Source organism: Barbus barbus (genome assembly GCF_936440315.1).
Source record: "Barbus barbus genome assembly, chromosome: 6".
In the NCBI taxonomy this organism is placed as follows: Eukaryota; Metazoa; Chordata; class Actinopteri; order Cypriniformes; family Cyprinidae; genus Barbus; species Barbus barbus.
In genome coordinates this window covers 2,062,439-2,090,181 of record NC_136734.1, presented here as the reverse complement: position 1 = coordinate 2,090,181, position 27,743 = coordinate 2,062,439, and the positions used below count along the sequence as shown (strand labels likewise).

At 37.0% G+C, this 27,743-nt stretch overlaps 1 protein-coding gene across 1 annotated transcript in view; it reads left to right on the top strand.

Moving 5' to 3' along the window:
* srrm3 (serine/arginine repetitive matrix 3) overlaps nt 1-27,743 on the top strand; it is a gene marked incomplete at its 3' end in the record, with an annotated part of 80,552 nt that overhangs the window by 52,052 nt on the left and 757 nt on the right. The window contains exons 4-13 of the mRNA XM_079419902.1: nt 2,399-2,527; nt 2,914-2,991; nt 3,459-3,527; nt 6,086-6,121; nt 6,833-6,883; nt 8,360-8,467; nt 9,775-9,955; nt 19,075-19,355; nt 20,952-21,194; nt 22,189-22,311. Coding sequence (XP_079276028.1) covers nt 2,399-2,527; nt 2,914-2,991; nt 3,459-3,527; nt 6,086-6,121; nt 6,833-6,883; nt 8,360-8,467; nt 9,775-9,955; nt 19,075-19,355; nt 20,952-21,194; nt 22,189-22,311 — 1,299 coding nt within the window. The remainder of the gene's footprint in view (nt 1-2,398; nt 2,528-2,913; nt 2,992-3,458; nt 3,528-6,085; nt 6,122-6,832; nt 6,884-8,359; nt 8,468-9,774; nt 9,956-19,074; nt 19,356-20,951; nt 21,195-22,188; nt 22,312-27,743) is intronic.

The following is a 27,743-nucleotide window of genomic DNA, read 5'->3' as shown; positions in this document are numbered from 1 at the left end:
CACAGGAGCTGCTGAAACAGTTCTACTCTGCCATCATTGAGTCTATCCTGTGTTCATCTATAACTGTTTGGTTTGGCTCAGCTACCAACACAGCCATTAGAAGACTACAACGGACAGTCAGGACTGCTGAGAGGATTATCGTACCCCTCTACCCAACCTCCAAGATCTTTATATCTCCAGAGTGAGGAAAAGTCACTCTGGACCCCTCACACCCAGCTCACTCTCTCTTTGAACTGTTGCCCTCTGGCCGGCGCTACAGATCACTGAGCATCAGAACAGCCAGACACAAGAACAGTTTTTTCCCCCAGGCCATATCCCACCTGAACAACACATAACACACCCCGGTACTGTACATCTATAAATAACTCATCAAACCCTCATCCGTACATAAGACATATGCACATTCACAGTTCTGTCTATGGACATTTTTTCATTTTATTATTTTCTGCATATTTGTATTTTTATTACTGTCGTTATTTATAATTTATTGTCTTTTCTCTTCATTATTAGTGTTTTTATTACCTTAATTATATGTTGTCTGCACTATGTTTGTACTTCTGTACTGGAAGCTCCTAACACCAAGACAAATTCATTGTGTGTGTAAAAACACATAAAGCTCTTTCTGATTCTGATTCAATGAGACAAAGATGAACCTTTATCTAAGTGACGGGAAAGCAAAAATGTGGAGAAAAAAAGGGAACTGCAATGATCCCAAGCATACAGCCTCATCTGTAAAGCATGGTGGAGGTGGTGTCATGGCATGGGCATGCATGGCTGTCTCTGGAACAGGCCCTCTTAACTTTACTGATGACTTAATGTATGATGACAGTAGCAGAATGAATTTGGAAGGGTACAAAACCATCTTGCCTACCAATATTCAAGAAAATGCCACCAGATTCATTGGGAAGTGCTTCATATTGCATCAGGACAATGATCCAAAACACCCTGCCAGGTCAGTCAAGGAATTTATAAAGAAGAAATGGAAAGTGTTAGATTGCCCAAGTCAATCTCCAGATTTAAATCTGATTGAACATGAATTTCAGCAGCTGAAGAGGAGAGTAAAGGCAGAAACTCCACAAAACAAGCAACAATTGGAATTTGCTGCATTAAAGGCTGGGAAAAGCATTTCAAAGGATGAGAGCAAGAGTCTGGTGATGTCTATGGGTCACAGACTCACTGCTGTGATTGTGTGCAAGGGATCTGCAACTAAATAATAGCTTTTAATCTTTTATATCTGCCTTATGTTCAACTGTCCCAATACTTATGCTCACATCAATGATTGGGATGAACTCTAAAAGTGCTGTTCTTTTTATTTGGTAAAACATGTATGTGTTGAAACGGCTAATAATAAAATGTGACATTCTGTAGTTTTGTCTCATATTCATCTTTTAATCATATTTGCAAATGTCTTGACCCCACAGCCAACAGAGCAATTTTGTCTTACTGTTCCAATACTTATGGAGGGCACTGTATATCTTACAAATCTTCTGTTCTAGCAGAGGAACCTTATGTTGTAATTTAACCCTTCTATTCCAATATAGGACTATTATGTTGTCATTTAATCCTTCCGTTCTGTCACAAAACCCTTGTATTGTCATTTAATCCTGCTGTTTTATCACAGGACCCTTATGTCTTGAATTAGCCCTTCTGTTCCTTCGTAGGGCCCTTACAGTATGTTGTCTTTTAACCGTTCTGTACCCTTGTGTAGTCATTTAACCCTTATTTCATCATAGGACCCTTACAGTATTTTGTCATTTAATCCTTCAGTTTTGTCACAGAACCATTATATTGTCATTTAACCCTTCTGTTTAATCACAGAATCCTAATTTTGTCATTTAACCCTTTTCCCATCATAGAACCCTTACAGTATTTTGTCATTTAACGCTTCCGTTCAGTCACAGAACTCTTATATTGCCATTTAACCCTTCTGTTTCATCACAGGGCCCTTATGTAGTCATTTAACCCTTCTGTTCCATCATAGGACCCTTACACCCTTCTGTTCTGTCACAGAACCCTTATGTTGTCTTTTAAACCTTCTTTTAAATCATAGAACAGTTAGGCTGTTAATAAAAAGCACTTTTGCAGAAATTATTGGTATGTAAAAATAAATAGATGTTGACTTAACCCAGAGAAAAATGTTTTTGCTCACAGGTTGCTCTTTCATAGATCAACTGTGTCTCAGATGTTTTTTTTTATTTTTTCTTAGAAAAAATAAAAATGAGCCAAGAGGTGACGAATATTAAAGTATAGAGTAAAATTAACATACATTAGTGTAAAATGAAGTCTTTCAAATCTGAACACAGTTTGAGACACTGCAAGAATGAGACAGAATAGCTCATTACTGCATTTTAGACCAGCGCAGGTCATGACCTTTGACCTTTACCTCCTACATGCACAGGGTTAGGCTGCTTCCTCACGGGGATGAAGATCATGTGGAAAATGCTGCGTACATCGAGGGCTATAAGGAAGACTGTGATTGGGATGGAGAATATTACGTGCAAGATTCAGCTGCCTACGATGACTGCAGGTGAAAAGCTAAAAAAGAAGCTCTGAACTCAACACCTACATGCTGAGAGAAACTGAAAATAAATGAATTAAGAAAATAAATGCAATTAAGAAAATGATTTAAATTTCCATAAATTTACTTAATAAATACTATTGAAAACATCTCAAGCCAGGTGCTTTCATTCTGAAAAACCACAACAAAACGCTAGCTGATGATGAGAAAAATAATGCAAAGCTAAAATGTAAATAACTTTACTTTCCAAAAAGAATATTAACAATGTAACAGAATTGATTACCTATATTAGGTATAACATAATATAAAATGTTAATAACTTACCCCAACTATATACTGTATATGTATTTCCAACACTGCATTTGTTTTACTCCATTTCTTGTCTTCTACTCTAGATCCAAGAGGAAATCCAGCAGTTCACCTTCCCCTCGGCCAAAAAAGAGGAAAAAGAAGAAAGCAAGAAGACACAGTCGGTCAGTGTGCTTTCTGTGATTTGCAATGCAATGCAGCATCATGTACTGAAAAGTCAGTTCACCCGGCAGCCAATGTATACTGTGAATAGTTTGCAAATGTTCTGTATGCAATGCATAGAATACTTAAATGACCAAACGAGTAATATACAACAGAAACACTGTGTCCAACAATGCAGTGAGCTAAAAATTAACCTTTAATTGCCAGTGTGATCTCTCACGTTGAGTTTTTGAGCCAAAAATTGAAATTTAATGTTTAGAAGTTTGTTCAGATTAAACAAATTAAGTATAAACAGTACTAGTAAAACTTGACATACTTTAGCAAGAAACAAGTTTTTTTTTTGACAGTGAAAAGGGTCAAGAAGCATTTAAATATAATTCAGTGAAAATGATGATATGTGAAGAAAATGATGGTATGTGCTTGTGTGATATTTCATCCAGCAGTATTGTTGTGTTTGTGTGACCCATAGAGCTGACAGTCCATCTCCAACCCGCAGAGACAAGAGGAAGAAAAGCGGAAAGAAACACAAAAGAGACAGGTGTGTGTGTGTGTGTGTGTGTGTGTGTGCGTGTGGTTATTCATTCACACAGGTGTACATCATTCACCGATCAATTAACACTGATCTCCCTGCCAATATTCATTAGATTATACTGTAGACTGCAGTATGCAAACTTTCAGTATCCATACCACACAAATACCAATATGACCTACTACATTAGTCAAAGTGTGCATTATACACAAAACACACTACATGAGATACTGCATCCTACAATGCAATGCACTAAATCTAAATTTCCATTTCTACTAACACAAACTATCACTTTATTATATCTTCTTGACCTGTTACTTGCTTAGATCAGTTTTGTTTATACACAAAATTGGATTAAAAATGCAAAATTTGCATTTTAGATTAAATTGAACATGCAGCATAGAGAGATCATGTGACAGCAATGTTGCAGTGATGGTGGCACTTTTCTATTCTGAACATATAGTCTCAGAGTCTAACTTTAATCTTTGACAAAATAGAAAATGGCTTTATGAAGAGTAGCTCGGGCAGATTTAAACCGTTCTTGTTCATATTTTATTATCAGCGTTTTTATTTTGACCAGAAGCATCAAGGACTAGAGCAAACTCAACTCAGTGTCCAAAAATAGCACCAGACATGAACAAGAAATGCCTGCTTTACACAAAGACCTTTCTGCGTTCATCAAATATTCATGATATTATGTCAGAAATATCTGCTGTATTTTGCGCCTTTGCAGCCTTAAAAACGTCCTTGTCTAAATATTGATAACCGGACGTCTCAGCATTTTAAATGCTTCGGTTTCTGTCTGTCTTTCTATTATTATAATTAGTGTGTAAATCTGTGTATCACTATACAGGTTTCTTCTGAGTTTCCTCTTGTCATGACCTCTACTCTATTAAAATTCATAAGGTGGTTTTTCCCACAGCAGTCTATTTTGAACATGCTATATGATTCTGTGTATAGGGGTCTTGACACAGAGTTAGCAATGCCCTAGCAATACCAAGGTCATCTATTCAATTCCCAGGGAACACAAAGCATAAAGCTTGTATGTAATGTTACTCACTGTGGATAAAAGCATCTGCTGAATGAATAATTTATTCTGAATTTCCGGCTCACAGGCTGATAGAGTTTCATATAGTCTCTTAAGTGTATATTCAGTTTTTACTTCATGCATTTTGGCTTGTGCCTGTAGTCTGATTTATTTATCGATTTACTTATATAATTTATTTATAATTATGTGTGTGTGTGCAATAAAATTTCTTCCAATTCAATGCAGTCTTCTCTGTACAGGAGTCAGGACAGATCATTTTTATTCATCTCACGTTACCCTGACGGCTTTATTACAGCTTTTTTTTTCTATATCAAGAAAACATGACAGGACTGACAGATGCTTGGGTGCTTGTGTATCTGTTTGTGTCAGATGTATATAATAGCGAACACACTACGGAAACATGGTGGATCCATGTCTTATCACAGCAGCTTCAATACTGTCAGACTGTGTGTGAGGGGAAAAAGTGTGAAAGAGAGTTAGAAATTGAGCGAAGAAAGTCAAGTATTTCTCCTTTCAGTATAAATTGAGCAAAGACGTTTAAAGGTGAAAATGTGGTATGTGTATTCTGTGTTAAATCACTCAAAAAAATCCACAAAAGACCCAGAATCTTCCAACTGAGGCAAAAGTTGGTAAGACAGATGTATGTTAACCATTGTCTTTAACACAACATAAAAATATATGGATATTTAAAAATGAATGTCACTGCATTAGATATAAGTGCCACATCATCTTTTATTTTCACTAATGCCACTTTTCTTCATTATTTTTGCTTAGTGTCTTTTAGTCAGCTGGTATTTGTTTGATTTGTAGTGGATGTCTGAAGTCAGTTATCCTTGACTTATTAATGGGCAACAACACAAGATCTATCGTTTTATCATTTCAAACCAAACTAATTTATTTTTGTCAAGTATTTTGTTTGAAAAGCATGATCGTACATCTTTCTTAACTCTTTCCCCGCCAGCAGTTTTGTTCTAGTTTCATGCATTATTTTATTATCAACAATTGAATGCGGGTTAGTTTCATGAAAAAGCAACATTTTGAATTTAAAATTTAAATAGCATTTAAATAGTGCGTCCCGTTCGGCAGCATCCTATACCACTTCCTGGATCGACATTTCATTTGGTAATGTTTGGCAGTTTTGATTTATATGCTGTTTAGTGTTTAATGATTGCATCATTTTACATATGTATCTGCTTACATATGCAATAATTTGTTTCTGCTTCTTCTTCACTTGTGTTTTGATTCAGAGATTCAGTACTCTTTCAGAAGATGTGTAATAGCAACTTCTACCTTATAACAGTGAAAACACAGAAAGCCGGAAACTTCCATCAATGGCGGGGAACAATAAATGGCTTTTATATTCCAGTATCTAATGCATGACATTCAGAGATTTAAGTCTGACTTCAGTGTCCAAATACTGAATGCTGAAGCCTAAAACTACAAAATCTACTTATATAAACAGCAGCAGTTTTCTGGTAGTCATAATCTGTTATCTAACCCAACATTTCCTCTGTGTCAGGTCCACATCTGGCTCAAGGAAGAAGAGGAGACACAGGTAAACACTGAGCTACCCTAAGATCCTTTAGATTTTATGGTTTGGGAACTGTGCTGGATTAGTCTTGCAGAGCCAACATCCACTTTAAAGTTTGTCCAAGAGCCGTCTATTGACATGTAAAGTGACAAGCCGCAGTTCATTTTGCTTGTATGTACTGTTTAGGGGTGAATAAATAAAAAATCGATGATACCGCAGTAGTAGACTGGCCTAGAAAACGCTCGTTCAATAGTAGTCTCTTTGAATAGCTGTACAAACAAAACTGAAGAAAATAGCGTAAACGTAATAAGTATTGATCATTTCACAGACATCACTCAGAAAACAAAGCAGAATATGCAGTACTGCTTATAGACCTCTACACTCTAAGAAAAAAAAGGTACACAAGCTGTCATCTTTGAAAAAGGTACACCTTTGCACTCTATTTACCCCAAAAGAGGACATATTAGTACCTTAAAAGTACATGTTAGTACCTAAACTGTACATATTAGTACCTAAATGGTGCTTTATAGTACCTTTTGAAAAGGTACTATGACAACCTTTGTACCTTTTTTCTGAGATTTTAGTGTCTTGAACAAAACTGAGTATCAGAAGTGTTCACTGAAGCAGTAACATAATTTAACATAATTTTGTTTTGATTTCAAGACTTTAATGCTCCACACTTAAGCTCTAAATTCAGTTCTTATTTAGGTATATGTGTTTGTTTTCTCCTTTCAGATCTGGGAGCCCCAAAAACAAACACAAAGACAAGAACAAACAGAAGAAGAGGTGAGGGACGTTTATTCTGCTGTTTGCGTTTCTAAAAATGTTCAATGTTCAGAATGATGCTTTCAGTCACAATACCGTAATGCCTCAGCCTGACAAAGAAACTCCAATGCACTGATTACAGAGTTTAATGATAGTAATGTTCTAAGCAATCAGTGTTGTGATTTTTCACTTGGGATAGTAAGCAAGCAGGCAGCAACCATCTAGAATACCTTAGCAATCACTGACAACCACTTGAAACATTTTAAAAACTACATAGCAACACCCTGGCAACCACCCTCAACAACCTAGTAACCATCTAGAATGCCACAACAACCACTAAGCCATTCAACTACATAGAACATTTTAACAACCACATAGAAACACCCAGGCAACCACCCACAACACCCCAGTAACCATCTAGAACAACCACATAGAAACACCCAGGCAACCACCCACAACACCCCAGTAACCATCTAGAACAACCTAGCAACCACCAGCAATGCACTGACAACCATTTGAAACATCTTAGCAATTGCATAGCAACACCATAGCAACCACCCACAATGATCTTGTGACCATCTAGAGCACCCTAAAAACCACCTGACATTGCACTGACAAATCAAATGCATAGCAACAACCTGGCAACACCCTAGAAACCACCTAGAACACCTCAGCAATGCACTGACAACCAGAACAAACAGAATCAGACAAAATAAATTTGTAACTAAATAGCAACACCCTGGCAACCACCCACAACACCCTAGTAACCATCTAGAACACCCTGGAAACCACCTAACAATGCTGTCAACTCAGAATCTTTGAGCAACCACATAGCAACACCTTGGCAACCACCCACAAGAAACCGTCTAAAACACCCTAGTAACCACCTAGCAATATATTGACAACCACTCAGAACTTTTTAGCGATTGCATAGCAACACCCCAGAAACTGCCCACAGCACACGAATAAACATTTAAAACTCCCTAGCAATGCCTTGACAACACTCAGAACATTTTAGCAAACACATAGCAACACCCCGGCAACCACCCACAAAAAAATGTCTAAAACACCCTTGTAACCACCTAGCAATGCCTTGACAACCACTCAGAACTTTTTAGCAACTGCATAGCAACATCCTTTCAAACAACCTACAACACCACAGTGACGGTCTGAAGCACCAGAGTAACCATTAAGTAATTCACTGTAAACCAGCTGAAACATTTGAGCAAATGCACAGCAACATGCTGGCAACCACCCAAAACACCTTAGAAACCACCTAGCAATGCACTGAAAACCGTTCAGAACATTTTAGCAAACACATAGCAACATCCTAGCAACCACCCACTACACCCAACACTCACATGTCAGTGTAGGCCGTATGCATGGATTGTTTATGAAAGGATTGATGACACAGACTGTGAGGTGTATGATGAAGCGGTGTGGGCAGAGTGTGTGAGTGTGTGTGTGGTGTGACGTGTGTTTGTGTGTGTCCCGCAGGTGTTCAGTGGAGTCTCCCAGCAGGAGTTCTCAGCACAGAGGCAGCTGCTGTAGTTCCCGCAGCGGATCCGTCTCCTCCACCGCCAGCGTCTCCAAATCACCCAGCAGGTGCGGCTTATATTCGGCCTCTTATCTCCATTTCACAGGCCCTCCGACAAACCTCCTCTAACACACATTTACTATGGTGAACATAGTTTCTGCCAAAATACCATGGTTACTACAATAAGACTGTGGTAATGTGGTGTTAGTCACCACTGTCATCACAGAAAGGGAATAATCACTATGGCAGAAAGACAGAAAAGCTTTCCATAGTCATTTATTATGACTTTACTGCACTAACTATGGCATAGTTAAACTGTGTAAGGACCTACACTACATTTCAAAGCTCAAGGCTGCATTTATTTCATAAAAAATACAATAATATTGTGAAATAATATTACAGTTTAAAATAAGTTTTCTATGTGAATATATTTTAAAATATACTTTATTCCTGTGATCAAAGCTGAATTTTTAACAACTCCTTCAGTGTCATATTATCCTTCAGAAATCATTCTAATATGCTGATTTACTGCTCAACAAACATTTGTGATTATTATCAATGTTGAAAACAGTGCTGCTTCATATTTTTGTTGATTCATTTTATTTTTCAGGATTCTTTGATGAATAGAAAGCTCACAACAACAGCATTTTGTAAAATATAAATATTTTGTAACAATATAAATGTCTCCACTATCAATTTGTGCTTGCTGAATAAACCTATTAATTTCTTCTTAAAAACTGGAAATATCAGGGAATTTCAAAAATGTGATTTTTTTCCATATATTTCGTCCATATAATTTTTTTTATCTGTAAATTCAGTTTTAAAAATCTGCATTAGTCAATTTCAAATTGATCCCAATTGATCAAATTTGAAACTTTTAAACAACCTGCAATGTGCAAAAACAGCATTTCATGTCAAAACAGTTGCCAATCCCTGGACTATATAGTTTATTATACGTGGTACACAACAAATACACTGCAAAAAATATGTTCTTTCACAATATTTTTATCAGTATAACTATCTAAACATTCAAAATTATTTAGGTTTATAGTCTGATCTTGTTTTCTGGAATTATCAAAATCAAGTGAGTTTATACTTAAAACAAGAAAAAAATCGGGGGTCAGAAAAATCAACTTCATTGAAAGGGAAAACAAGTTTAATTTTCCTTCTCCATCGGTAGACATTTGTTATTATTTAAAGCATGAAGCCACTTCAGAAAATAATACTTTATATCTTGTCATTTTGCTTCTCAAATAAATGTCTTCATTTAAGAATGTGTAGATATTTTACTGAAAAATAGTAAGACAAAAAAACTCAATAAGAAAATTAGTGAAGCGCTAAACTCAATCCTTTCCAATCTGACCTCTCAAACCAGATCAAGTGCAAAGTGCAGGAACGACAGGCACAAACAGGAAGGAAGTCACCCCAGCCACAGCCCACTGCCATCCCCCAGCGCTGACCAGCCAATCACGTGGCAGAATGGGAACCACAGCGTCCGGGTACGCAATGGCAAAGATTCAGGAGCCAATCACACGGAGGGGAATAAAGGGAATGATGTATGTAGTCTCCTCTACTTTACCTTCATCTGTTCTCTGCCACTAATAATCCCACAAACACTCTCTCTCTCTCTCACACACACACACACACACACACACAAACTGATTCAGTCATATCTGTGTGAGCTGACTCTATATCTCTTTTCCCTCTTTGGCTCCATTTTGTGAGTTTTTCTGTTCTCAAGCCATTTATGTGTTTGTTGGGAAGGGTTTTTATTTTGTCGAGACAGATGTCCATCATTTTCTTTCTGTAATAATGTCATGCTTTATTTCACGCATTAGCCATGTTGACTTTCTCAGTTCTAGAAAGAGAATCCATGGAAATATTTAGGATCCATTTAAAAGTTTTTTACTTACAGTGGAAACTAAAATACAACCAATTGTTGAACATGTGGGATTTCATGGAGGCACCAGCTCCATCCCGAAGGCACAAACTGATGGTTGCGACATTTTTTTTTACATAAAGCATCTATTGCTAATACTTCAATAGCTGGTGTTGGATAACATCCCTCTATGCCTCAACCAGATTAATTATAGATATTTTGGTAACACTTTTGCTTCATTTGTTAACATTAGTTAACTAAATTAGTTAACATTAACTAACAATGAACAAAGTGAATGGGTGCCGTCAGAATGAGAGTCCAAACAGCTGTTAAAAACATCACAATAGTAATCCACACCACACCAGTCCATCAGTTAACATCTCTAGAAGCCAAAAGCTGTGTTTTTGTAAGAAACAAATCCATTGTTATGGACGTTTTAAATTCAAACCGACTAAAATACAAGTCCATAATCCATAATAGCGCTTCCTCCAGTGAAAAAGTCCATCTCCTGTTTTCTCTCACAACCACCCATATATTTGTTTAGAACGGTTCTGGACTGTTTTTACTTGTAAACAGTGCTTGATCTGTGCAGATTTCTCTCCTGATTCAGATTAGATGACTTTTCACTGGAGAAAGCAAGGTAACACTTTTTGATAGTCATTGTACTAACAGTAAGTAACTTTGCTACTAAATGTCAACTAGCAGTCATTAGAGTATTAGTAGACTGTCTGCTTAATATCTTCTACCACTTCATTTGGATGGGTCCACAGCATACAACATACTGACTATGAGACATTATGCAAGTTCTACTAACCCTAAACCTAACCTAACAGTCTACTCTGAGAGTTAGTAGACATGTAGTTGCAAAGTTACTTATAGTTAGTAGAATTTCTAAAGTGCCCTATCAAAATAAAGTGTAACAGAAAGCAATATTATGGAAAGAGGACTTGTATATTAGATGGAAACAAAGGTTTGAAATTAAAACGTCATAACGATGGATTTGTTTCTTACAAAGCTTTTGGCTTCACAAGGAGTGGAGTGGTGTGGATTACTTGTGGATTACTGTGATGTTGTTTTTTAGCTGTTTGGACTCTCATTCTGACGGCACCCATTCACTGCAGAGGATCTATTGGTGAGCAAGTGATGGAATGCAACAAATGGATTAACTAATGTTAACAAATGAGACCTTGTAAGTGTTACCACTATTTTGAATATCAGTCTAAACTTCATATATAAATCATATAAAAACACTTTTTGTTTTCTTATCTTGTACATTTTATTGTGTACCACAAAACGTCAGCGCAGTTTATTCAAAGACAGTGAGGAGGAATGAATTGTGGCGATCATCTTTTATATAGTAATAACACCACATTAATCGCATTTGTGCTGAAAAGAATGACAGCAATGTAATTTAAATATGCATGACATATTTTGTATGTATTCATACAGTCACACAGTGTCTAATACGGCCACAATTATTATTTAGCTAATCTTTGACCTGTGTTTGGACAGATATCAGATATCTGGTCATACTTACTGTATCTGGGACAGTTTGCATGCAGTTTTTCAGAAGTTCTCATGCTCTCTTTCTCTCTCCTTTCATTTGCTGAATTCATCCCTCTGTTTTGTTGATTTCTTGACCTCTATGAATTCACATGATCTCTTCCCACAAATAAATGCCCAAACTTTTCTGTCTTGTTTGTGTAAAAAGCACTCATATGATTTGGAACTGGACCGAGTAGATTAAATGGGTATGTCTACTAGTTTTTCTTGTCAATACAGTTGAAACTCTCATTTTCTGCTCAGTTTTACCGTAGCACCCTTTTCCAGATGTGTATCAGGTGTTGAAAGAGCCGATGATCTGAGACCTGCAATCAGATCGTCCCTTATTATTGATCATTTTCTGTAATGTAAGGTGAAGAACTATTAATCAAGAGATGGTTTTCATTGACCAACCCCTCAGACGCTTTTAGCCAATCAGCTGTCATTCCTGGGTCTGCTGAAAGGATGAATGAGTCTGAATGTTACAATCACAGATAGGAAATATGTGGATGCTGCATTTGGCGGATCTGGATTTGTCATTAGTGCCGCCATCTTGGAAAGGTCAATGGATTGGAACATTATATAGTCCTTTATAAAGAGTTTATTGTATTCTTCAGTTTATGGAGTGTGTTTCAGATTAGGAATGTACAATTATTTTTTTTTATTATTATTAATATTATGGTTAATAGTTTTAAAAATATTAATCAATTGTTTAATTATTTTTAAATTTATATAATAATTATACAAATTAAAAATAATAGTAATAATAATTATTGTTGTTGTTATTATATCCATAAAACATTTTTTTTCATTGTTCATGGCCTCATAGCTTTAATTATAAATTTCAAACAATCAGAGCTCTATTATGATAAATTGTTGACCAATAAAATGATCTTATTTTTTTATTTGTTTGTTTATTTATTTATTTATTTATTTACAGCATACAACAACTTTTCTGCCACTAAAAATCTGACATTGTTGGGTAATTGAAGAAATGCCAGTTTGGACATTATGATTTTGTATGTCTATGTTTGTTACTATACCTAAAAACCTGTGTTTGTTCATTTTATTTATTTATGACTCTATAATAACTGTACAGAGTGTTTTATGAATACTCATTTTGTTACATCTGCAATAAGCAGAATTGTATGGTGGTATAATTCTTATTGACCTTTCCAATATGGTGGACGTGCTGATGTATTGTGGTAATTAGAATGGTTGCCAATTTGATTTTGCTTGTAAATACCAATAAGAGAGTAATTCTGCATCATTCCCCCAAATTGTCGTCCAAAAGCAACATAGAAAATGCAAAGAAATAAAATAAATAAAATGCCGTTTTGGGCCTGTTAATGCAGTATCTATATCTGTGGTCACAACAGGCTACAGATTCATGAATTCTCTCTTGGGTAAAGGCTGAAAAATCTCCACTGACAAGGGCCGGTTCAGTGCCATTGGTGATTTCAGATGGTTTTCATCGACATGGTTTCTAATGCTCACTTTTCACTAGCACTTGCTATGTATAAATATACATTCTTATACTGTAACTAGGTGTTTGTTTCCTTCCTGTCAACATTTGAGTGGTGTAATGTACGTCTAGATGTTTGACAGGGACAAACGGACGCTCTATAAACATTAGCCGACAGCAAACTACACTAACTAGGGTCATTTAGTAAAGTTGTTACACTAAAAGGGACCCAAGCCATTTGGATTCTCTTCCTAAGCGAATGTGGCATCTTTGCATCCTTTGTGAAAGACTTTTGACAATTGCTGAGAGCAAAAATCTACTTTTAGTGTTAGTGAGTGCCAACAAACGAGCACTAAATTCTCATTACGTAGACCGATCGATAACGATACGGCTTAACGAACGTGACTGGGGTCCCTTTGAGATGTTAGTCGTCCATCCTAGAAGTGACCACCCTCCACCCAACACCCCTCTCCCTTCACCCGTTCATCTGTGCTGTCCGTTGTCCCGACATGCTTTCTCTTTTCCCATTAAACCACATTGCGCATGCATGGCCATCGATATTTACGTTCCTTCTAGCAAATTGGATTTGTTGAGATTTTGTCGCACCCTAACGCTCCTTAACGTACGATAGAATGTGGCTGCACATGTGTCCAAGCGAAAAAGACAGCAATTCATGTAGATTGCTTTGGGGGTTTCTTATTCCTGATTCATTTCGTTTTGGGTTCTTTGTTGTTTTTGATTTTTCCTTTTGTATGTCCACTCTTTTTTTGTTTTGTTTTGCTTCGTTTTGTTGGAATTGTCTCCTTTAGTCTGTGGATCAATTATCTTAGCCTGGATACTAAAAGAATTCATTGTCTTTTTCCCATTTCGCTGCGGAGAATTTTCCTTTCTCCTTTTTGTTTTTCCTTTTTCTTCCTTTGTTTTGTTGATATTGCATACGTGTCACTGATTGAAGCGGAAGGTAGGTAACGCTCTGCCTACGCACGTGGAGAATGTGACAAGCACCCTAGCTTGACATCAGTGTCTCTCTCTCTTTTTCTCTTTGTTTATCTGAGGAAAACCAAAGGTTGGCGGGTTGTTTTTCATTGTTTTCCTTTTAGAACTGTTTGCTCTATTTTCATTCTTTTTTTGTTTCAATCTGAAATCTACCTTTGCTTTCATGCTTCAGTCTTCAGTACACTGCCCTCCCCACAGGTCCATCTCTTGTCTGCGTTTTATTTGATTTTTGTTATTATTTTTCGGTAGAATGCATTTCCTGTCTGTGCCGCATTCCTTTTGTCTTTGGTGAAATGGTACGTGTCATATGATTTGGTCACTTTCCCTCCTTTTTATTTTTTGTATACACAAGGGCTGTTTCTGAAGTATCTGGGATTTAAGTTCAGCTGTTCATTTTTTTGTTTTTTTATATGATATTATTATTATTATTTTTCTTTTTTTTGTTTGGTTAAGTCTGAGGTCGATCAGAAATCCTTGCCTACCGATGGTAATAAAAAAGAACCAGATGGATGAATAGTGTAACACATAGACATTGCTTTGCTTAGTGTAATATTTTAGCCTCAATTTTCAGTTTTGCTGCTAAAGATGATCAGTCTCAGCTCTGAAGGACCCCATGAAATCCAAAGTAAAGTTTTGTGGTTTTTGGTTTATGTGTGTGAATTTGACCTGATACATTGAAAATTTGGTGTAGAAACAATTCTCTCAGATATTGCTAGTAAATTACACAACCATCAGGTAACATATTAAACTGAATGTGAAATTTTGATTAGATCATATTGCACCTCAAAATCAAAAAGAAAAATAAATAAATGAATATGTATGTATGTATGTGTAAATTATATATTTTATATATGTGATGTATTTTCAACACTTTTTGAAAATTTTATATTACATCCATCCATCTATTCATCATTATCTGGGACTGGGTCACAGTGGCAGCAGGCTGAGTAAAGACACCCATACGTCCTTTTCCCTGGTCACTTCCTCTAGCTCATCCTGGAGAATCCTGAGGTGTTTCCTGGCCAGCTGAGAGATATAAACTAGTGATCGACCGATATTGATTTTTTTTATAACCGATACCGATGCCAATTATTTGCATGTTTATGTGCCCGAGAACCGATATTTGTTTACTGTTATAAAGTAAATAAATGACTGCGTGAAGTAAGTCCATACTTCACTTTGGTTTTTCAGCTGATGGTTGCTTAGCAACGACAGACGCCTCCGGAGCGCAACCGCCCGAGCGCTTTGGAAAAAAAGGAGAAAGCGGCGCATCTAGCGTTTTCCAAGCGTTTTTAGGCGCAATATGTGAACGGCCCCTGAGAGACATGTTGCTTGGTCACTTTCCCATTGAGAATGGGTAATAAATTTCTATCAGGATATTTTAGATCGGTTGTGGGCCCTGTGTCTCACCTGGTTGCCTGTTGATGGCAACGTTTCCCAAAGTTGCCCGACAACATTCCTCAAAAAGTTGCCCCTTGTATCATCAGCCTTGGACCCCTGATATGGACACACTCCATCCTCCTGCTCCGCCTTAAGATCCTGTTCATGAATATAAAAAACAGGATTGGTGACAGGGAACAGCCCTGGAAGAGTCCAGCACTCACTGGGAACAAGCCGGTAGTATAGAGCACGTATGAACCTGGATGAACCCAGCACCCCATACTCCCGGACTACCCCCCTACAGTATAAGCAATCACGGGGAACATGGTCATAAGCCTTCTTCAAATATACAAAACACATGTAGACTGGATAAACAAACTCCCATGCCCCCTCCAGGACTCCTGCCAGGGTAAAAAAACTGGTCCAGTGTTCCACATCCGGGACGTAATCCGCATTGTTCCTCCTCCAGTTGAGGTTCGACAATTGGTCGGATTCCCCTTTCTGGTACTCTGGCATAGGCTTTCCCAGGCAGGCTGAGAAGTGTGATTCCTCTATAATTGGAACACACCCTCTGGTCCCCTTTTTAAACAAATGAGAACCACCACACCTGTCTGCCAATCACCAGGCACTGTTCCAGATTCCCATGTGATGTTGGACAAGTGTGTCAACCACAAAAGCCCAACTTCATCTAGGGCCTTCAGCTTCTCAGGGCGAAACTCGTCCACCCTTGGCACCTTGCCACTTCTCTTCCCACACCCTGAGTCTTTGCTTCCCTGACCACTGTAGCTGCGGTCCTTCTAGCCTGCCAGTACCTGTCGGCAGAATTGGGAGACCCACAAGTCAACCAGACCCGAAAGGCCTGCTTCTTGTGCCTGACGACCTCCCTCACCGCTGATGTCCACCAGCGTGTTATTGGGCTTGCCGCCACAACAGGCATCAACAACGTTCCAGCCACAGCTCGCAGCAGCCATTTCCGCGATGGAGGATTTGAACAGGGCCCACTCTGAGTCCATGTCTCCAGCTGTCACTGGGAGCAAGGAAAAAGCTTCTCTGAACATGGGGAGTAGAAAATATTCCAGACAGGATCCTCTGTCAGATGTTCCCAGTTAACCCTCATTATTTGTTTGGGTTTCCCGGGTCTGTCCGGCGGCCTCCCCTGTTATCTTATCCAACTCACCCACCTGGTGGTGATCAGTTGACAGCCCTGCCACTCTCTTTCCACTCACTCTCTTTAGTGTCCAGAACATAAGGACACAGGTTTGATGATACAACTAACGTAATCGATCAAAACCTTTGGCCCAAGGCGGTCTATTACCAAGTACACTTTTGAACCACTTTATGTTCGAAATTGATTTTGGTCCATGCTGAGCACAGAAGTCTAATAACAAAACACCACATGGGTTCAGATCAGGCAGGCTGTTCCTCCAAATCAACCCCTCCAGGTTTCTTCATCATCCCCAACATGAGCATTAAAGTTGCCCAACAGAACTATGGAGTCCTCAGGCGGTACCCCTTCCAGGGCTCCACCCAAGACATCCAAGAAGGCAGGATACTCTGAACTGTATTTTGACACATAAACACATAACACAGTCAGAGGCTTCCACCCCACAGGCAACCCTCTCGTCTATTGGGCAAAACTCAACACAGTGGCACCGAGTCTGGGACTTGTGAGTATTCCCAGCCCCGCTTGGCTCCTCTCACCCTGAGCGACTCCGGAGAAGGAGAGAGTCCAACCCCTATCTAGGAGTTTGGTTCCAGAGCCAGAGCTATGCGTAAAAGTGGGGCAACTATATCTAGCTGGTAACACTCAACCTTCTGCACTAATTCCATTTCCCACCAGAGAGGTCACATTCCATGTACCAAAAGTCTGCAGGCACCCACCTGCGAGCTTGCATTTATGTATCCATATGTGTAACATTACTTTGTATCTAAATATAAATTGTAAAATAATGATAACAATGATTAATAAATATTATAAATAATAATAATTGTATTACTAAAATTAAAATAATTGATTACTACCATTATGCATATGTAATATTTTATTTTTATTTATCTATCCATTACAGTAAAGGAAGTTTGAGGTACAGTATGCTTATTTTCTAAATTAAAATATTTGATGTAAAATACGATTTTTTTTATTTTTGCATTAAAGAAAATAAGATATTGACCTAAATAGGCTTTATGCAAAATATGATTTATTTTCCTTTTCCTTATTTATGGGGTGCAATATGTCCTTGATAGGTTTTGGATATTAAAGTATCCCCAGTATTGTGTGTGCTACTGCAACTTTGTGTTTCAACAAGAAATGCATGAACAGAAAACAACCGCTTGTTGAGCCATTTCATGGGGTCTTTAATTCAACTGATTGATAACCCATAATGCAAGTTCAGTTAATGGTTTTTACTCAGAAACTGTTGAAACGAGAGCATCCATTCGTAGCATATTACAGTCACTCTTGAACCTTTAAAACCTCACAGAAGAGTGAACCACTGTTAAAATGCACTCAAACTGTTCGCGTTCCAGCCCACACACTGTGAGATCCGTTTGAATTTGATTTCTTTTGTGTGTCTTTTTCTCTCTTTAGTTTGATTTTCATGCATTGTTTCATACTCACTATCCAGGGAAGGGTGTTGTGTCTTTTTCTCTTGCATTTTGTGAATCTAATGATGCACTTATGTTGCCCCACTTTTCCCTTCTCTTCATACCTTACCTACTAAAGGAGGGAATACCACTTTATTGGTAAGTGGATGTTAACCAAAAGGGAGTTGAAAAACAGAATAACCTTTTAAAAAAGCTATTAAAACAGGAAATGGGTCGCTGTTCACATCTCAGCAATTGTCTGCAGGACAAAACAAATCCACAAGCAAGTTCTATTGAGTAGAAGACCAATTGTTTTCTAATTTGATTGAATCTATTCTTGTGACTCTTTATTTCGTTCCTTCCATTTCTGTGATGTTCCGTCAAGTTGTCTTTTCTTTATTTTCTAGTTTTATTTTTCACCTTTTTTGTTTGTAGCTCTTTCTGAAATTGAAAAAGTCCTCTTTCTCTTCTACTGTATATTCTCCAGTCTCTGTCGCTCTTTATATTCTCTCTAAACTTTTTTCTTTCAGAGTTTCGCATATTTTCCCTCAATCCCTTTTTTGTTTCGATTTTCTTTCGGGACTATTCTTTTCAAATCATTATGGTTTTGCATGCCGAGTATTGCATGCGCTGCACAATAGAGGACTGTCTATAAGCCAGAGAACAATCCTAGCACTTTCTTTTAGATATTTTTTTGCCAAGTACACGATAACGCTCTTCCACCCAGGAGGAAAAAGACTCTAATTTCACTGTTCTCTTTCTGTTTTTTTGTTTTTTTTCACATTTATTTCTTTTTTCCCTTTGGTTTGTTGGTTATAATTCATCTACAGAAGCTTCGATCTCTGGCTCCGTCTCCCTCGAGCACACAGACGCACGCGTCGCCTCATCTAAGAGGTGCTAAACACCACGCCGACCGTCTCAAGAGCCCCGGAGGACCAGCGGTGCAGACGGGAGAGGACGGCTGTGCAGACGACAGGCCGGCGATGGGCAAACCGCTCTCAGAGTCATCGGGGAGACGCGGCGGGAGGCCGAGGGTTCGAGAGAAGACGTCGCACTCGCCGGCGCACAGCAGTGACACTGAACCACACACCAAAACCAAGAATCAGAAGAAGTAAGAACATTAACATTTATCATTTATTCAGATGCATGCATTACTGGTCAGAAGTTATATAGGAATACATTTTTTGAAAGACTTCTCTTCTTCTCACCAAGGCTAACCCTAAGGGTTTTGACCTAAAATACAGTAAAAATTGTGAAATATTATAAAAATTTAAAGGGTTAGTTCACCCCAAAATGAAAATTAGCCTGTTATTTACTCACACTTCAAGACATCCTAGGTATATGTGACTTTCTTCTTTCAGACAAAGCTCAATCATTGCAATGGGTGGGCGTTTCTGTTCTACAGTCCAAAAGATAAAGCGCGCGTATCCATAATAAAATGTGCCTCACACGGCTCCGGGGAGTGAATAAAGGCCTCCTGTAGTGAATCCAGGCATATTTCAAACATAAACACTTCTCTCTCACTTCATCTAACTGTCATAAGCGGAAGTCGTTCCGGCGGATGACGTAGGACATCGGCGTTGCGTGATTAGTGACGAACGCGGAGAGAGAACAAAACAAAATGCCGGTCATGAATTAGACGTACAAACCGAGGATTTGTAAAGAAAAATGTTGGAGGATTTCGATATATAAAGGACTGGTTTTCCTTTCTTCAGTGTCACATGATCCTTCAGAAATCATTCTAATATGCAGATTTGATATTGAGAAACTCATATAGACCATCATTCAAAAGTTTGGGGTGAGTATTTTTTTAAAGAAATTAATAGTCTCAAAATTGAGAATAATAAGAACCATTATTAATAATTGATCACCAATAATAATAGATAATAGCTGAGCAGTAAATCAGTATATTAGAATGATTTCTGAAGGATCATGTGACACTGAAGACTGGAGTAATGAGGCTGAAAATACAGCTTTGATCACAGGAATAAATTGCATTTTAAAATATATATTATAATAGATTTTTTTTTTACCTACTAATAATATTTCACAATTTTAACTTGCAATAATACTTCACTGTTTTTACTGCGTTTTTATCATATAAATTTAGCCTTGGTGAGCAGAAGAGACTTTATTAAATAAATTATTCCAAACATGACCAGTAGTGTGTATTACACAAAATGTATTTTAAAACATGTTGTTGCACCTTTCTGTCTAATACTGCATAAAATGCAATTTATAATTATTTTATTATGTATGCCAAGGGTAAATTAAGCAAGCAATGACAAATGTTAAGTTAGCTGAATTTCTGTTCACACTGAAGTCAGAGAAATCAGATACATGTCCAGTATATTTCCATATCAGAAAGTTTCCCAGATCATATTGAAAAATGTCTAAGTGTGACTTTCCACATCTAAGGTCACATTCAGCTTCAGCTTGAATTTAGCTGTGCAGAGATTTGCCAAAATATTTAACAAACAAAATCTGCTATCAAAAAGATCTCAATACGAACTCAAACATTTTTTTATGCTTCACATTCATTTTATAACTCTGTACTCTTACTTTGTCAATTTGAGTAAGTTTAAGAGCAACATCTACAGTAGATCCCTAAATAAACCAAAACTGAGAGCTCTTTTAAGTCTCTTGATGATGAAAGGCAAGCATATCGAGCACCGTTTCTCAAGCCTATCACTGTATTCTCACTCAGAACGAAAGGATCTCATTCGTCGAAGCGACACCATCGCGGACGCGGTCAGAATCGCCACCGGAGTTCCTCTGTGTCACCGGGTCGGCACAAACACACGTCCAAGAAGAAGAAGAGCAAGAGTCACGGGACGGCCCGGCAGAGGAGCAGCTCCTGGAGCAGCGGGAGGTCGTCGTCACGAGCTCATTCTAGAGAACGCGGATCGAGCAAGAACAAATCACCACACGTCCGACAGAACAACTCCAGGTACACACAAAGGGTTAATATTGTTTAAAAATATATATTTTTGTTAGTGCCCTCAAATGATTAATCGCGATTAATCCCATTCAAAATAAAAGTTTTTGTTTACATAATATATGTGTGTATGCTGTGTATATTTATTATGTACGATATATATAAATACAAACACATGCATGTATATATTTCAGAAAAATATATCAGGTTTATATATTAAGTATATTTATATATAATATAAAATATAAGAATATAAATATAGAAATGTATATACATGTAAATATTTTCTAAATATATATGGTATGTGTGTGTATTTATATATATACATAATAAATATACACAGTACACGTACATATATTATGTAAACAAAAACTTTTATTTTGGATGCATTAATCGTTCGACAGCACTAATTTTTATAAAAGAAACTCATTAATATTCATGGAAGAAGTATGATTTTGCAAATTAGTATTTTTGCCTTGTTTTCCAGTACAAATATCTAAACATTCTCAAATCAGGATCCAAAAAATTTAAAAAAATTAAAGCATGTTTTTGAACATGCTTTAATTTTGTCTAAAATATATACGTCTAAAATAAGAAAAAATATCTGCCAAAGAGATCAGAATTTTTTTTTTGTTTTCTCTTTGAAATGTTTTTTTCTGATCTCAGTGGCAGATATTTTTTCTTGCTTTACACATTAACTCAATAAAAAAAAATTGAAAACAAAAATGTTGAAAAGTAAATGAGTTTTTGTCAGAAATAAGAAAGAAAATGTGCCAATGAGCCAAGTGACACACTCTTAAACCTCAATACGTTTTATGCTTAAAACAAGAACAAAGCAATCCCTGAAAAGTCCCTAAAATAAGAGAAAGTCAGATGCAACTAAAGCGATCTTCCTGCAGTCTCTGTCACATAAATCCAGTCATCTGAAGGACATCACGTGCCGTGATGAGCAGACCGTACTCAAATCCTCTCAATCCCAGCATGCCTTGTGTCTGTCTGTCTGCAGGGAGAGAGACAGTCCTCATCACTCGGATGCAGAACGAGCTCGCCGCCGCTCACGCAGCTATTCTCCCATCCGCAAGAGACGGAGAGACTCACCCAGCTTTATGGAAGCTCGCAGGATCACCAGGTAAAGACATCTCACGCTGCCTCAGGAGTCTGTGGGTGTTTCTCCTTCTGTTTAAAGTGCAGTAATGGTTTGGTGTGGGAATGCATGGTCATTTCTGCATTTACAGGCTGTTTTCAGGTCTGACTGCAGGTCGCCTCTGCTGGTAGATGTCATAACTGCACCATCCAGAGGCAAATGTTTCTTTTTTCAAGCAAATATTACATTTTACTACAGTAGATCAAAAGTTCCTAGCATGAAATGGATTTATATTCACCCTGTCTGTTTTTTTTGGACATCACATCAGGACAGTTGCTTTCAGTCCCAATAAATAATTTCCACCTGAATCAGTGCTATTTTAGTGTCATTAATACACATTAATACGTTTTTGTTAATATTTTGAATTAGATTTTATTTTTTTCTATTTTCACGTTAATTTTAGTTAAAGTTTTAGTAATTGTTTTATTTTTGTCATTTTTATTAGTTTGTTTTATATGGCTATAGTTTTTATTATTTCATTACTTTATTTTATCCTGAAGAAGGCTTTAAAGCCGAAATGATTTATTTGAATGATTTAGCCCAGTTAATTAAAGGCTTTCTATTGTTACTACGAGTACCTTGGAGTAATTCAACTTTATAGTTTTTATAAATTTGTATTTATTAGTTTATTTAGTTTTAGTTATTTTAGTTTTTTACGTTTTTTTATTTTATTTTAGTTAACATTCATTTTATTTCAAATAAAAAATGCATGGTTTTAGTTTTAATTAATAATATTATGCAGTTTATTATAATGAAAGCATTGTTATGGGTATAACCCGTATAATAGATCAACTCAAATAGGGGTTAAGAAATATGGAAATTTTCTCTTTAGTGTGTGTGTGTAGTCCGTAGCAAATAAATGTTGCATCAGATCAGTGTTGATTTTTATCTATATTTTGAATGTATGTTTATTTTGATATTTTTCATTTTAATTTTAGTTTAAGTTTTAGTCATTTTTTTTATGTGATTTTTTCATTTTTATTTGTTTCTTAAAAATATTTATATTTCAGTTTTAGTCATTTTAGTACTTTAACTTATTTTAGTTGCCACATTAGTTGATTTTAGTGCAACATTTCTAGTTTTAAGTTTTTTAATTTAAATTTTTTCACCATTTTCTTTTCATGAATATCAACTTTATTTCAATTACTGAAAAAGTTAAAAGATAGTTAAATGGTTTTTATTTTATTTTCAATAACAGCACTGACATTGACCAGGCAAATTAAAGAAACACTGACACCTACAGGCCAGTCTGTGTACTGCAGGATTTCTGCATTCATTCTTCGAGTGTTTTCACCAATAGCAACTCATTTTAGCACTAGAGCAAAAAAACTGGCTTTGACTTGCAATGCAAAAGTCTGATTTTGGTTTTCCTAACACAAAACTCTTTTTTAAGTATTTGGCATGTCCTCACTTTGCTTTAATCACAATTTTTAGGTTTTCAGTATGGACTGTGTACTGGAATGAGCGTTCATAAGCATTATAAAATGATTTTTCTGTACTCATGCAAATTATGAAACATTTTTAAATGATTTCCCTCTGCTCTGATTGGTCAGGATTTGAATTTACTCTGTCCTATATGAAGGTTTCCTCGACGACCTCACACCGGAATGATGCTAAACTGCAGACACGGTTACCATGGTAACTGTTACCATGCATCAGGACACCCTGGTTTCCTCCTGAAGCAGCTCTCAGCGTCTCAAGAGTACAACTATATCTGTGTCTCTTTACTTCCTTTCTCTCTGCTTTTGTCGTTCTCACCACTAAACGAGTTCTCTTCACAGATTAACACTAACGATCCCACACAGTTCGCTGACACAGAGATACTGAGAGCCAGAATGCACTGCAATGAGCTCAGTGAAAACATCCATCCAATATGGCTTTCAGAGTTAAATGTTGACTGAAAATATACTTCATTGATTACTGAATAACACAGAGAAACAGTGATACTCACTCGAATCATACAGAAGAATTCATTCACAGTTGATTTACAGATTTTGATGTTAACATGATGCTGCTATGTATCTTATTGTTAGATTGAACTACTTTATCAATGTCTCAGTGTTATTTTATTTAGAATAATTTTTATAATCAGCTTTTTTCCTCTGAGCTTTTAGAAGTGCATTCTGGCTGTTGTGAAAAAAAAGGAGAACACTTCAGCATACTTTCAATAATAATTATTATTATTATGAGAAGAATATGCTTAAGTATGAACTGAGTGTAATTTTTTTGGATACTTAATTGTGTGTTATTTACTATTGAATGGAAATGTATTAATATGTATTATATTATAAAAAATAAGATTTAAAAAATTAAAACAAATATGGTTAAAGTGTACTGCTGTGTAGATTAAAATTAATACAAAAAATATATTAACTTCAATATTATAAAAATTTAATTTAATTAAAAAAATTATCAAATCAACATTATTTTCAAAAAATATATTATAATTAATATATACATATATTTTTATATTATTATAAAAAAATAAGATATTAAAAAATTCATACAAATCTGATTAAAATAAATAAAAATGTGATCAAAATAAGTAAGTAAACCAATAAATATAACACTACATTACAGTAATGAGAAAAAAAACAATGTTATGTAACTTAATAGAAATTAAATATTTTCAAGACAAGAATTTTTGGTGAACTGAAATATACTTTAATAACATTTCTATTGAAACTTGTATTTAAATATATTTATAAATTACACAAATGTAATGATAAACTTGCAATTTAGTACATGTAAAATATATTAACTTCAAATGTAATGTCAAATAACACATTACAGTTAAAATTATAATCAAGTACTTTACACGTGTTTTAGAATGTTAGACAACACATCAAAATAAGTGTACTTCTATAAAGCTTCTTTGATGGAAGATTGTTAAAACAGAATGACGTAAAAGTGTTCTTAAGTGTGTTAGTAACCTAGAGCAATCTATGAAGCCGTAAATAAGTAGCCGTAAGTAGTAGGGTACGGCACAGATCAGAGTCAGATCTCTCTCCGTGTTCACAGAAACTAACAGCCGCTCACTGCAAACACTAAACGCTACTGGAGTGTGAATGTGTGTCTAACATACTGTAAGAACTGATGTTTCTCTTTGAAGACGGAGCCCATGTGTGTATTTACAGTCTGTTTACATGATGATGATGATGCGGTTAACACTCACTAACCAAAGCTCAACCTTTTCCAGACATTTTCTCTTACAGAAACTAATCATCACTGCAGCACGCTGGCACTTCCACCGCTTTGACCACAACAGTGTTTTGTTGGTATATGTTAAGGCAGAAACCTGCTGCTGATGGTCAATGGGTCTGCATGGTTTCTAGCTGGTCCAATAAGCTGGTCTAGATCAGGGGTTGTCACACTGGGGCCTGGGAAATGACTGGGAATTTTTTTTAAATAAATAAATAATAAAAGTAAAATTTAAAAAATCTGATTAAAATAAATAAATACAAAATAGACATGTAAATAATTTTAAAAAATCAATAATGTAAAAAATAAATACAGAATTAAAATAAAATTAAAAAATAATTAAAATCATTTAAAAAAATGTATTCAAATAATATGTATATAAATAAAATAAATAAATAAATAAGTAAATAAAAAATAAGTATATTATAAAATACAATTTACATGAAAAAAATAGATTAAATAAAAAAATCTAAATTGAAAATTTGAATAATTATATAAATGATTAAATCATTCTACAGTGTACAAAATGTATATAAATAATAAAAATTCAAATGTGATTAAAATGAGTAAATAAAAGAATAAATAAATATACTCAAAAACAAATACAAAATGTAAAAAATAAAATTCAGATTAAAATATATACATTTAAAAAAAAAAAAAATGTCCTGTGCGAGCCTCCTGCACCCCTTTTTGGTGTAGGCCGGGGCTCGCGACCAGAAGACCAGTCACTGTTGTCGTAGCACTACCCACTCCGTGAGATTGTATAACACAGGGAAAACGTAACCATTCCACTTGGAACAGGAACGTTGCAGAAGCCCGATCTTTCCCGAAGGAGAAACGTGTTGAACGTGTTGGGGGTCGCCCAGCTCACAGCTCTACAAATATCTGTCAGCAAGTTGCCACAAGCCAGTGCCCAGGAGGATGAAACACTTCTAGTAGAGTGAGCTCGCAACCTGTGCAGGCAGGGCACACCCTGTGCCTGATAAGCCAGGGTGATGGCATCCTCTGCTTAGAGACGGCATTCCCCTTCTGCCGGCTTCCGAAACTGACAAAGAGCTGATCTGAGGTCCTGAAGCTTTGTGTCCAGTCCGCGTACCATCTTACGTGAATGGGGCAGAGCAAAGCTAGGGCTTGGTCTGCCTCCTCTGGGGGCAGCGCTTGCAGGTTCATTACCTGATCCCTGAAGGGAGTACTAGGAACCTTGGGCACATAACCTCAGAATTACCTGGGAGTCAGCTGGCCCAAACTCTAGGCATAATTTGCCGACTGAAAATGTGTGCAGGTCCCCTACCCTCTTGATTGAGGCCAATGCAACCAAGAGCAGCGTTTTCATTTAAAAAACTTTAGCTTGACTGACTGCAAAGGCTCAAATGGGCCCTTCTGTAATGCTCTGAGCACCAGAGTCAGGTCACAAGAAGGTATAGAGGGAGGACAAGGAGGATTCAACCTTCTCACCCCCTAAGAAACCTGATGACCAGGTCATGCTTCCCTACCAACTTCCCCTCCACGGGGTCATGTTAAGCAGAAATTGCAGTGACATAGACTTTAAGGGTGGAGGGAGACAACCTTCCTCAGAGGAATCTTCCAGGGGGGAATATGAATGGCATGAAGCGACCTCAGATGCTTCTGAATCTAGAGGAGGTGGCAGGCTAGTTCAGACATGAGACGGGAGCGCAGACCACCTTGTCAGTTGATGTACGCAATGGTCGCAGTGTTGTCCGTATGGACCAGTATGTGCTTGCCTCGTAAGTGCCTTTTGAGACGGTTCATGGCAAGGTGCCCTTGAACGAATTCAAGCAGTTCAACACCGACCGTGCACGTTGCTCTGTGAGATGTGCTGTCTGTTCGACCGAATTCATCTCCATACTGAGAAAAGAGATCCTCTGCGTCTGGGAGAGTTTGCTCTTTTCCCAGTTGACCCAAAGACCCAACTGGCTGAGGTGCCTGAGCATCAGGTCCCTGTGCTCGCACAACTGATGCCGAAACTCATTGCACCCTATTGGCCCAACCGGATCTGGTTCCCAGAACTAATACTCCTTGTGACAGCAAAAAAAAGGCTCTTTTAGCATGCTGAAGCGCACAGGGGAGATGGCCGCTTGCAACACAAACAGGGGGTAGTGCAGCCTGATGTGTGCAACCCACTCAACACGGGAAAACGACCACCACTGTAACGCCGTTCCACCAACACACAGAAGCTCCCTTAGAGCGCGCTGAAC